This window comes from Apus apus, chromosome 2 (assembly GCF_020740795.1).
Source record: "Apus apus isolate bApuApu2 chromosome 2, bApuApu2.pri.cur, whole genome shotgun sequence".
Taxonomy (NCBI): Eukaryota; Metazoa; Chordata; class Aves; order Apodiformes; family Apodidae; genus Apus; species Apus apus.
In genome coordinates this window covers 80,174,221-80,187,577 of record NC_067283.1, presented here as the reverse complement: position 1 = coordinate 80,187,577, position 13,357 = coordinate 80,174,221, and the positions used below count along the sequence as shown (strand labels likewise).

General features: G+C 40.9%; 1 protein-coding gene across 2 annotated transcripts in view; it reads right to left on the bottom strand.

Annotated features, from left to right (window-relative positions):
- Window positions 1–13,357, bottom strand: part of ANKH (ANKH inorganic pyrophosphate transport regulator) — a 109,230-nt gene that overhangs the window by 44,186 nt on the left and 51,687 nt on the right. For both annotated transcript variants that reach the window (XM_051609503.1, XM_051609504.1), the window contains exon 2: window positions 7,657–7,873. In XM_051609503.1, the coding sequence (XP_051465463.1) occupies window positions 7,657–7,873 (217 nt within the window). The remainder of the gene's footprint in view (window positions 1–7,656; window positions 7,874–13,357) is intronic.

Here is a 13,357-nt window from a genome sequence, read left to right as displayed (position 1 = left end):
TTTTTTGCACAAACATCCATACATCAATTTTTGCTCAGTATTTTTAAAACTCTGTTATGCATGGACTTTTGTGTGCAAGTCTTTGTGGAAAGCCATTTTTATGGCAAGGCAGTATATCTGAATCCATTTATTTGATTGAAGAAGTCTGAAAGTCACCTACAGCAAGTCACCCGTGAGGGTCAGATTCACTGAGCTGTCTCTTACGTCCTGCTGAAATTGCTTTACACTTCTCCTGCACAAAAACTTGAAAACTGCTGCAGGAAACACACTGGTCTTATTCCCCATACGGGGACTCACAGAATCAGAGTTCAGGTGCTGAGGATCCTGCTCCAGAGGAGGGACCTTCACCAGCAGTGCAATACTGGAAAGACAGCATGCTGCAGAAGTCACCCTCCATGCTCGCCACACACTTCTTGCACTGGCTTCTCCTGCTTTAAAGGAGACTTTTAAAAAGTGTTTAAAAAGTGAGTAATAACTAACTTATTTGGTTCTAAAAAGCCATTGAGATGTTACAATTCTTTGTTTGTTTTGTTGTTTGTTTTTTTTCTTTTAAGTTTTCTGTCATGGAAAAGATACTGAATCAGAGCAGTCAGAGGGTGAGACTCACTTCTAGGAACAGACAGTTCACCACAGCATTGTAGTTTATTGGTAGGGCACTCTCACGGGACTTATACCACCACAGCACCATATTTTTAAGTTTTCTAGGGATATCACAGCTATGCACTAGAAGCTATAAATTATTTCTTCTCTCCCTCATCCATAAAGAAGCCTAAATGCATTTTTTCATGTGATTTTAAAGGCTAAACTTAAAAGCTAGTTTAAAAGTAATAAACTGTTTTCTCCCCATGTAAGTGAAAGCACATCATCACTTTTGCTAATGTCAATTAAAGTTTCCATCCTCACAGAGAAGGGCTTAGCAAGCTGAGATTTACTGACAAATGCACAGGCATTCTGAGCTATGAATAAAGCAAGCGCTGATGCAATTAGAACTTAACCTTGGCCAACCTTACAAACTTATTACAAAGCATGGTACAAAATTAATACCACAGACAAGAGAGCTGAGGAGCATTACATGAACCGAAAGCAGGTATCTGGCTCTTCCCATTCCTTGCATCATTTCAACCAAAACAGGGAAATTCAGCTCCAAAACAAGCTGCCTGTTTGCTCTCCTTTAATACCTCATTTATTTTGATGTCTATAGACTAGTTTTGCTACAGAACTTAAGCTGGAATTCTTGCTTTTAGTGTTTCCATTTGAGTTTTAACACCCAGAAGATTAAGAAAGGACACTGAAATCTGCATACCTAATTGGATCTCCTCTTCCTTACACCTATTTCTCTAACAAGCCAATTACTACCAGATAAACCTCAGAGATTCTTAAAATAACTGAACACCTTCTCAATTATGCCAGCAGTCTCAAAACAAATAGCTGTACCACAGTCATTCTAGGGCTGTCTACTACCTTGTAAGTCATGCTTACATCATAAAGAAAACAAAAAAGAAACCCTTACAGGAAGTGATGCCATTTACTTTCAGACACAGAGCTACCAATGTCAATATTAGCTTTATCGGAGGATAAAAAAGAACAAAATGGTTTTTTTGGGTTAAAGTGTATTCTTTTTAGATGCATTCCATTTTCATTATTTGCTGCCAGTTTAAAAAATTAACTCGGAGACTTGAGAACTTGAGAAGTAAGAATCTGTTCTACTTGCCAGACAGATGGCTCGTATGGCCAAAACTAGTGCTGGTCAGGATTTTGTTCAAGTGATTTGGGCAGACAGGAACATGCCAATTTCAAAAAAAAAGAAAGAAAAAAATTTAATACCAAATCTTCATTTGGAGATGGCACAGAGTACATAAATTTCTTTAAGTCTTTGATTAGCCTGACTTAAAGGAGAAGCAAAAATCTGTGTTCTCCTTGTAAAAACCCAGATGACTGGACTATTTTAGGCTTTGTGATTTTTTTTTTTTGCTCATAGTAATAAAGGAATTAAAAAGAACCACCAACACAAACAGTTTAGGAGCATCTCAGTGCAGACTGTACTGCAATCATCTTCCATGCTCAGATCTAGTTCCAAAATTGCATTAGCTCATTTTCTCAAACCTATCAATGACCATTGGTCTCTGAAATATCTTTCAAGACTCAAAATTAGTCTGTTTTATCTAAAAAAACAGTCATTATTTTTCTGAAATCCACAAATGCTTTGGTCATAGGCTTCTTCCTTCTTCCTTTGCCCTTAATACCTTCCTAATAAGCAACTGCCCTTGTTGTGGGAGAAGGGTTGGGGCAGCTGGAGAAGCATATTACCATCTGAAGATGCTGAAGAAGGACGCATTTTTAATGAGTAACATTTTATCATCTTTTAGAAAGAAAGGAAGAAAAAAAAAAAGGAAGCCTGGATTATACTCTGATTTGTGTTTCTGTGCTATCATTTTTTTCCAGGGCAAAACATTCAGTACAAGCCTGTACAGTGGGCATGTAGGAACAAGACTGACTGGAAAAAATAGCTCAGGTTGTCATAAGCCACTCTGTAACTCCTAGTCCCTACAGAATTCCAGTACTGTACACTTCAAGTGGCGTAATTACATCTGTGTCTCGCTTCTTATGCAAATATTTCATGTACACACAGTGGCCATGCATGTGAGAAGTTCAAAAGAAGAAGTGGAATTACTAGCAACTGCTAGAAGTTTTCACCTGTGCAATCAGTGCAGGGGCAGCCCATGCCCGCCAGCCTGTCAGTAATAAATTGGCACAAGTTAAGGATGTCTATACTTAAGCAAAGAGGATACTTCCCTAAAGTAACTTCTGCCTTTCCATTTCCAGAACATCGGAGAGCTGTAGAAAGTAATATTAATATGCAAAATGCAGTAAAATTTCTCAGTACACTATTTCTCAGTAAACTAGTGAACAACTAGTGGCTGAAAAACTCTGGTTTATTGCCAAAGAAAACGTGCATGTCCTTCATGACAATGGTGTTAAAAGAGCACACTTAGTATGGAGGGCTTACCAGCAACGCCACGGAACACACTACATCAGCATAATGTTATATAATAATTTCTCTCCTCTGTCAAGCTGACAATTTAGTAAGATGTCAAAATTAAGCAAAGACAGGCTTAGCATCCTCAATCTCTTCTCTTACAGCCCAATATCCCCACCAAAAGCCATTATCTGAAATAACGAGATGCTTTGGACTCTGGCTATGTAGCAAACTTCCCACTGGGAAACGCCAACTGGTGGCGTTAGCTGCCCCCAAAATAGCAGAAGGGAAGGAAGGCATCGTACTATCTTCCACTTCCAGATGGCAACTGAAACAACAAATGCAGGAATACTGTACTGACCAAGGTTTGAAGCAGCATTGTAAGTGGGATGAGAACATGTTTTCAAATTTCTTTGGTCAAGTCAACAAGTTTCTTGGTTCTTACTGCTACCTATAAAGAAGAGTTGATAGGAACTGCTGGTGAAGACTTTGCAGACATTCACAGGAACGCGGTGGGGTGATGACTTAGGGACCCAGAGTTTGCAACTGTGAGTTTGAGTGATTGGCTCAGCCAGTCACTCCCACAGAGGATTGTGTTAGCCCCTGCGGGGGAGCAGTAGTGGGGAGCTGGTGCTGAAGCAATGAAGAATGAGTCAGCTGGGTGAAACAGTCTGTTTTGATATTTTAAATAAGCAGAGGCTGCTGTTTGTGAGAAGCTGTGTGCACACTGCAAATAACCTCTACCACAGTCGGAAATGTGGTGATTCATTGTGGTCACTGTGTTTCTACCACCTCTTGTTTTCTTCCTCCTGACTTTTGGTGCTCCTTCTTATTTCATTGGGCTTTTTGTTGCCTTTTTCTTCTCAGGCTTTGACAGTCCATGGCAGACAGTCATGTCATGTTCCTTAGCCCCATATTCATGGCATGCAGAAAAAATCCAGTCCTCTGAGTGCTGTTTGTTTCTGTTTTTCATATGACGAGCATCAGTAACCCGTATTTTTGTCTCCCATAGGTAGTCTGTGATAGGCCTGCAGCTGCTGGGGCATAGTTGCAGGCCCTAGGAGGCTGCCTTTCTGTCACTGGAATCCTTCTCTTCCTCCTGCTAGGCAGGTTGTGCATCTGCGGGTCAGAGAAAAATAATCAGAATTTGAAACATATTCAAAGGAAACTTGGAACATGAAACTTGGCAAGATCACCAAGGCAATTGGTGCTGGAATGTGACTAACTCCATTCTCTCGGGCGCTCTGCCAGCCTCTACTGTGGCCTTTGCGTATTTTCAGGCATAGACAAGTTAAAATATTAAAAAATATTTTGCAATCTGTCACCACAAGCAGATAAAAGATTGTGTGAAGCCCTCTAATTCAGCACATAAAGCATGGGAAGTACAGCCTTCATTTTTCTTTCTTTTCCCCCAATAGCTGCAAAGGTCATTTCAGAGGTTCTATACTCAGCAGGGCTCTACTTCCAGGCAAAGGCAAGAAACTTAACTGGCATGTTTTCCAACACCTGCCCCAAACACCTCCCTTCAAGAAGTCCCACGTGGAAAATCCAGCTGTGTCTTTCACCTAGAAATTTGATAATTATACTTGAAATTTTCTTAAAATCTATAATAGCTTAAAATAAAATGTTGGATGACTAGAAAATATTTCTTTATCCAGCTGGCAAAGCCAGAAACTTTGACCAGAACTGGCAGGAAAACAAGTGAGCAACCAGAAGAGCAACTCTGAGGGTTGAAGAAGCATTCCAAGCAAAGAAATACAAGAGCCAAATGTACAAATGGCCCAAAGTTTATAACACTGACTGAATAAAGCAGCCTCAGTTGTAAACATATTGAAGAAGTGACCAATGATACTGGTGAATTAAATTAACTCGAATGCATGGATTCTGCTTATAAAATCAGCAACAGCTTATCCTTGGCACAGAGTCACCATGGCTAGTGAGCTGTTACTCTAAGTATTTATTACAACCTTAACAGAGAGGAAAAGTACTTGTATTTACCAGATGGTTCATGTACCAACTCAGGCAGGAACAACATGCTGACCAGCAGAATGTCCTGTTCTTGATATACAAATGATGGTAAGACATTAACACATGGTATTTGAAAAGTGATGGCAGTCACGTGAAGTCCCCAGTGACTTGGAAAAGGGAAACATGACGCCCATTTTTAAGAAGGGTAGAAAGGAGGACCCTGGGAACTACTGACCTGTCAGCCTCACCTCACCTGGGAAGATCATGGAACAGATCCTTCTAGAAGGCAGGCTAATGCACATGGAGGACAGGGAGATGATTCAGGACAGCCATCACAGCTTTACTAGGGGCAAATCCTGCCTGACCAACCTAGTGGCTTTCTACAAAGGAGTGACTGCATCAGTGGATGAGGGAAGACCTGCATATGTCATCTATCTGGACTTCTGGAATGCCTTTGACACAGTCCCCCACAACATCCTTTTTTAAGTTGAAGAGATATGGGTTTGATGGGTGGACTGTTCAGAGGATAAGGAACTGGCTGGATGGTCACATCCAGAGAGTAGTGATCGATGGCTTGATGTCCCCATGGAAAACGGTGACAAATGGTGTCCCTCAGGTGTCCATACTGGGAGCAGTGTTGTTTAATATCTTCATTAACAATATGGACAGTGGCATTGAGAGCACTCTCAACAAGTTTGCCAATGACACCAAGCTGGGTGGTGAGGCTGATATGCCAGAGGCACACGATGCCATCCAGAGGGACTTGGACAAGCTGGAGAAGTGGGCCCAGGTGAACCTCATGAGGTTCAACAAGGCCAAGTGCAGGGTCCTGCATGTGGGCCAGGGCAACCAGAGACATGAATACAGGCTGGGGGAGGTCACGCTTGACAGCAGCCCTGTGGAAAAAGACCTGGGGGTACTAATGGATCAAAAGCTGGACATGAGCCACCAATGTGTGGTTGCAGCCCAGATGGCCAACCACATCCTGGGCTGCATCAAAAGAAGTGTGGCCAGCAGATGGAGAGAGGTGATTCTGCCCCTCTATTCTGCCTTGGTGAGACCTCACCTGGAGGACTGCATCCAACTCTGGAGCCCCAAACACAAGAACGATGTGGACCTGTTGGAGCATGTCCAGAGGAGGGCAATGAAAATTATTGGAGGTCTGGAGAATCTCTCTTATGAAGAAAGGCTGAGGGAGTTGGGGTTGTTCAGCCTGAAGAAGGCTTCAGAGGGACCTTATAGTGACCTTCCAGTACCTGAAAGGGGCCTATAAAAAGGCTGGGGAAGACCTGTTCATAAGACCATGTAACAATAGGACATGAGGTAATGGTTTTAAGCTAAAAAAGGGTAGATTTAGGTTGGACATTAGGAAAATGTTCTTTAATATGAGGGTGATGGACCACTAGAATGGGTTGCCTAGAGAGGTGGTGTAAGCTCCATCCCTGGAGACATTCAAGGTCAGGCTTGATGGGGCTCTGAGCAATCTGTTCTAGTGTGAGATGTCTCTGCTTATTGTAGGAGGGTTGGACTAGATGACATTTAGAGGTACCTTCCAATCCAAGATATTCTATGATTCTAATAGTCCAATAATTAATTATACCACACTTCCAAGCCCCTCCATAATTTCAAAACAATTTTAGATATTGCCATCACATTCGCATTTCCCACCTTCCTGCCATGGAATGACCCCCTACTGCTGGTTACTCAGCTCAGCCTTACTGACTGTCAAGCAACACATGCCTCCACAGGCTGTTGCATTACCTCCCTCCTCCCATGCCTTAGAGCTACCAGCTTTTAAAATAGTACCTGTGGAATGCAGGTGCTCTCTGCTTCTTCCTTCAGCGTCTCCTGTTCCTTGTTGCTGAGGTCCAGAGGCTTTGGCCTGGTCGAATGAGCCAGAAGGTGTAGGGAATTCGGTGCAGTTCTTGGAGAGGATGAAGTTCAAGTCTTCCAGTTCACACGCTTTTTTATTGTTGTGGTACTGGCTGATGGTTCAGTTGATACTGCATTTGTCCAGCCTCTCAGGAACTGGCAAATCCTATGGCTGCCTTACTTTTCATGTTCAGTTCATATCTCCATGTGTATTTTCTTTGCTTCAGAGTACACTCATGGAGCTGGTCTCAGTTTGCTTTTAGTAATTACTACTTCTCTTACAGATTAATTATTCAACAGAAGTGGATGATGACTAGTGCTAGTAGAGAGTAATATCTGGTATTTTAATGAGGATACTGGCACCAATTTGCTTAGAGTTTTGTATTGGGAGATAAGTAGCAAAGGAATAGGTACAGAGGGCATACACTGACCACAGAGTTCTGACAAACATTCCTACCAAGCTCACCTTGAAGTTCTGCTAAACCATTTGGACAGATACTGATAGTTGATCACTACTACCTAACAGGAAGACTGAGCTACCAGCTTCATGCAACCTGTCAACCTTGCCAAAGTTTTGCTCACACACCTGACTGAGAGAGATGAGTAGCATGCTGAGCAACCAGGCAGGCAAGCCCTGGATGTAGAATCTGCCACTTAACAACCTGTTTAAAAAGCAATAAAAACTGGGTGGATAGGCATGATACCAGACCAAGAGGCTTGCTCTTTTGCATCTCCTGTTGCATGCACAAATGAAATCCTAAGCCTACAGATTCATCAGTTTGAAGAGCAGGAAAGGGAAGCAAATTAAAAGACATTAATTAGTTGTGAAGTGACCTTACCTATTAAGGTATGAAATATAGCAGCTACAGCTCCTGCCACAACCATGCACAAAACTGCTTTGGTCCTGTCTCGCTTGCTGTTCACAAACACCAGACCCACGTTTTTGAAGTCACTCATTGGACCCGTGAAGAACTTCATCAGGGAGTATGCCAGCCCATAGCTGGCCAGCATTTCCACAGCATCTTCTTTGACAGCAGCAATGCCCCTGTTTAAGGCCTGTTGAAACACAGAAAGAGAAAATTATGTAGCACAGGTGGAAGTGTATTAGAAGCAATGTTCTGCACCCAGTTTCTGAAGGAACAAGCAAGTTCAGCTCTCGTTGTTTCACCCCAGGCTGGACCTTATTTCTCTGAGTTCAGCAGCAGTTAACCTGCAACTTGTGACACCGAAAACTGCCTCATTTTGTACAGACAGTAAGTTCAAGTCAGGTAGACTTGAAGATAAACTGTCTCCTAGGATCTAAGGTAAATATCTATTTCTGAAGCATGGAATGGAAATCCTGCTATAGTAGAAGTCAATTTCTTTCTTTTTAGAGTAATTTTTTTTTTACCTGATAGTAATAATGGATGATACAAGACCATTTAAATGCCAATTTGAGGCCTCAGCCCTGAACTGAACAAAGCACAGTCCTTGTAGGTCATCTGCACAGGTAAAAACTGACATTATCACATGCTGAAATTTCAGCAGCTCAAACTTTTTTTTAGGAACATAAGCTTTTCACCACATCTCATGTTACCTGTTGTGAATAGCTAGTACTATCCTATGATATTTATTACAAAACTAGGCCAAAAATGCACAGGACTAAACATATCTTCTCCTACCGTGTATTTCACAAGGTTCTGATCCTATATGAATTTATAACTCCTTGTAGCCTATTTTAAAAGAAATATCACACATGTATTTCAAGACATACTAAGGTTCAACTAACCTACTAATTCATTCAAAGTCTGTATTTAGGAAATGTCTGCCAATGAATCACGGAGAATTAGATGGATTATTTTTATAACTAAGGTGAACGACAGAAAAAATGTGTAACATTGCTTTAGATTTCAGCTTGCACCAAAACGCTTCTAAAATACTGAATATAAATGACAGAATGACAAATTTTATCTGCAAGGTGACAGCATCAATCATCTAAATACACTCAGCAAACTGTTAAAACAAGATTAGCTTCAAAAAGCGTGAAGGATGAAATGCGACTTGTTTTCACAAGTATTTAGTTCCTGTGGGTTACAGCTGATGTGTGCTGACAGACCATGGCAATGAGGCCAACCAGGAACATGTCACCAAACCCACCCTCCAAATCTCAAGTCTATCTACTTCTACAGCAGTTCTAATACCACTTTTTCTGAATGAACAAACCATCACATTTCTCATCAGGTAATTGTAATGAAGTCCTTCAATTGAAAATGTCTTTCTGTTGCAGTCTTTTGATGTGTTTTTTTCCCTTCCAAAGACCATATGAACAAGCAAATCCCATTGACTTCAAACAAAACCTCACCCCATAGCAGAAATGAGCATTTTTTCCTACTGTTCTTTTCCACTCTTTCTGTGAAATGTGCTTTATTTTTGAAACTAAAGCTGCACTGTCAACATAACAAAAAGCTGTAGAAAACAGCAACTTCTCCATCTTGACATCTGCCAAACCTCTCTCCTGCAATGTGTTCTGACCTGAACACCTGAGGTTACAAATATTTTCAATTGTTTTGCTCAAATTTGTCCCTTCCTGAAAATGCTATGTGTTAGATATGGAATATCTGCAGCTGCTACATGCAACTTTTTCTAGGTTATAGATAAATTACACATAGTGCATCGAGAGGAGCTAAAATTATACTTAATTTACAGATGCTAAACCCCCTAGTAGATGCATAAAACTGTACTCAAAAAGCTTTTGGAAAACATTTTAGCTTCTGAAATTAGCTTCTGCTTGTGATGCTGCTTGTCATGATGTAATCAGTATCAAGGTGTATAGAGAGTTATAATATTTTCAATTAAACTTTCTAAAGATGCTGAATCTCTCTGTTGCTGTTGTCAGTAATAGCCTTAGATTATGCCATATAGAGGGTTCCTTGATCATGGCTTTCTCCCCCTCTTTTCTTTTGTCAACAGTGAAGTACTTCTGGCAGCTTCAATCTAAAGAGAAATGGCTAGCCAGTTTCAGGTTTAAAAGATTCTTGTCACATGTAAACAGCTGAATTATTTCCAGCACAGTTTCACAAGCACAAGTGCTTCCTTCCTGGTTTGGACAACTACAGAATACCAGTCTGTGGAGGACGGAAATCTGCTTCTGACAAGGTCCCCAGGATAAATATGGCTTTAAGAAATCAGATTCTGTCAAGATGCATGCCACTATGATCCCTCTGCAGAGAGATCTATCTGCCTACAAGGTAAACTGGCAAAATGCAAAAGGAACTTTTGTAAGGGCTCTGTTGCCATTAATTTATACTGCTGTGGAATGGTTTGCTGCCATGATGAAATACTCTGGAGGTTAGCCCTGAAAAAGTAATCCTCCTAAGTGCTTCTCTGAAAAATTCTCAGGAAAGGAACAGTTAATTGGGCTCTGTACAGATGGTTTAGCTTTTGTGGCCTTCTTTTTCCTTTTTCACATTAAGGTGATATGTGGAAGGTTCTTCATCCTCAGCTTCCAGACACTACATGAGAACTTGTGTAGCTTTTATATTCCATGTGCCTTAGAATATTTTTGCTCCTGAATCTGCTGATACCATATTTGATATCCTTAAATACACAAGAAATGCCAGATACTTGATAAAGCTGCTTTGGGTGCAAGATGAAAGACAAAGGCAATTAATCTTCCATGGCATGCCAGCCATGCAGTTGATAATCTTTTAGTCTAATTTCCTGTTAGATTTCCAATGAAATCTCTCGTAAAGGAAGAAAAATACAAATCAGGATAAAATATTGATTTTTTATCTGACTCTATTTTGTACACCTCTTGTGTGAACAAAAATAGAAAACAAAACTTCATCAGTGGCATCTGTATTCTGTGTTTTTTTTTTCACACACAACAGAATGTATATCTACAAAGATTTCTGTAGCATGTCAAGGAAATTACACAGAACTAGGCAGTAATAATGACAATACTTAATATGAGAAGTTATCTTGACTATGCACATTTCAGATGCCATCCTACTTTCAGCTGGCTTATTCACATCAAACATGGAGAACTAGAAATCCAGATGTTGGAAGAAAGACTACTGGTGATGACAACCTCTCCTGAGATTTTAAGGAACAGCTAACTTAATATGGTAGTAGGTGAAAATGTCATGGTACATCACTATTTAAACATGATTAAAACAAAGCCACTGATATGGCTGACCCTTCTTTTAGAAATAACAGAAAAAAGCACACAATACTTTCAGGTTGAGCATGATCAGAGTAAGTACATGATGAGGTTACTTGAAGTAAGTCGTATTCCTAAAACATTTCTCAAAAAGGCAAGAACCAAGATCTGCAGCTACTTCTGTGCCATGCCTTCTGCAACACCTTACATTACCACTAGAAAGATGAACTCTTTACTAGAGGAAGTAGTAACAACCCCTTGAGTCTTCTTTTATGAATAATTTTGTGCTGTCTCTAATGTTCACTAAAGTCAGAGCCACTAGCATTTTAAAATTCCCATCCAAAAGATCCGAGTCAGAGGAATACCAAATAATACACTTAAGACATTCAAAGCCAGTAACCACATCTTTAAAATTGGGTACTGCAGCTGGCTTTAGCCTCGTAGAAGGAGCATATGAGACCTCTATCAAATTTCTAGGACATGCATAATGGATAAATACAGCAAACATTTGCATGCAAAGGCAGTGATTTAAAAAGCAACAATTCTGAGAAAAATGTCAAGGGTCTAGCTTGTCCTATTTTGCATGAACTTTCAGCACTAGTCACTAACATTGGCAGAAAAGGTCTAGTTCCAGTCTACAGCTACAAACCTCTGTTGCCAAAAATCCAAAGTCTGTCTCTTAAGCTGGTATAGAGTTTAACCATTTTTCACATGATCCTCCTCTCACAGAGACTAGTGGATGACTGATCTTTTATTTTGTATTGGAGTAGACATAAAAGCACTAAAAAAATCCACTGAGTAAGCTGCGCCTATTGTATATGATTCTCTTCTGCTTTCAAAGTTGTTTTATTATCTACCTACTGCATAGAATTTCAATAGTCTGTATCTAACTAGAAGGGCACATTTTCTACTTCATTTGAAGTTAACCATTGACCATGTGGTCAGTACTTGACCAGTGCATGTGTTTCAAAGAAGAGCAAGTAAAATCCAAACCGTGTCATTCTTGTCAGTCCTTAATTTTGTTTATCCTGGAAAAGCAGACTGTGACCTAGTAGAAGCTGGCATGTTCCTATAGCTTGTTTGAAGCTGGGATTCTTCCTGAGGTGTTTTCCAAGTCTGTTCTAGCTAGTTATCTACCTAAGGGTGACATCAAAAGCCTGCTCAATCTGGCAGCAACCTGGCCAAATGCATATTCGGTTCAGCAAACATTTGTAACATGTTCCCCCTCCCCCTACATTTCTTCCTATCTGCCTTCCCCTAAAAAAACAGAAGACAGACAAAGTATTCAGTGAAAGAGTGAGCTGATGTAGGGGACAGTCTTTCCCCTGTGTCAAATAATCTCCTTCCTGATTATTGTTGTCTGTCATGTACTAAATCCTGTCACATTGAAATTTTCAGTATCAAATGTACCAGCTGGGTCTGGCTGTTGTGCCTCCCCCTGTCACCACTGCAGGAACTGCACTGCCAGAAGGACCCCTGAGAGACTCGATGCTCTGTACACTTGACATCATCAGACCACCGAGTTGGTGTGACCTGGGGGCTATCCCATCTGCATCTCTGCTTCTGTCTGGGTTTCTTGTAAGGGCAAGAACCACTGGCCAGACAATTTGAGGGAAATAGCTATTGCTCTGATACAGGTCTGTGTAAGACTTCCATGGATATAGACACACAAGTGAGAGAAGATGGGGCAAAAATAGCATGTGCACATTTATTCTGGCTCAAGATCGCCAAAACATGGTGTATGAAGAGATAGTCCTGAAGGGGTGGAAGGAGTCTGACCTTGTCATTTGAAGATGATGACTAAGAAGTATTAATTGTTTTGGGTTTTGTTTTTGTTGTTTTGTTTCACAGTGCTTTTAACATAATTCAAGATCTCTAATTTTGGGTCAGCATCTGTTGTAGATCATGTGTCAGATGACTGCAATGCTATCTGAGGTCAATTCCTATTAGCCCGCTATTAAAACACTTGACTTTCCCCCCTGCTCCCTTGCTCAAGCTGGCCATAGGAGAGCAGCTAGTCACCCTCTCCCTCAAGCCTTTCTTGGCCATGGCACTGCAAGTTTTGAGTTGAGTTCAACCCACTGAAATAATCCCAGTTCCCAGCATTAGATGGCAGCCCCAAGCCCCTGTAGGGTCTGAAGGAAGACAGTCTGACCCCTGACAGTCTGAAAGAAGAAGGGATGCCTTTCCTGAGAGAGGGACAAGCCCATGGTATGTGGCCTATCTCTGGTGAGGTGATCCTTGGAAGAGTATTAGGACTGCCCTGGAAATGTGAGCTGAAGTTCTGTCTCTTCTTGTAATTCAGAAGAAAGTGCAAACACAGGACACGTGCCACAGTTTTATCTTAAAAAAAAGTCAGTGCACCAGAAGTTCAATAGCATTTACTCTGCCTGCTTAAG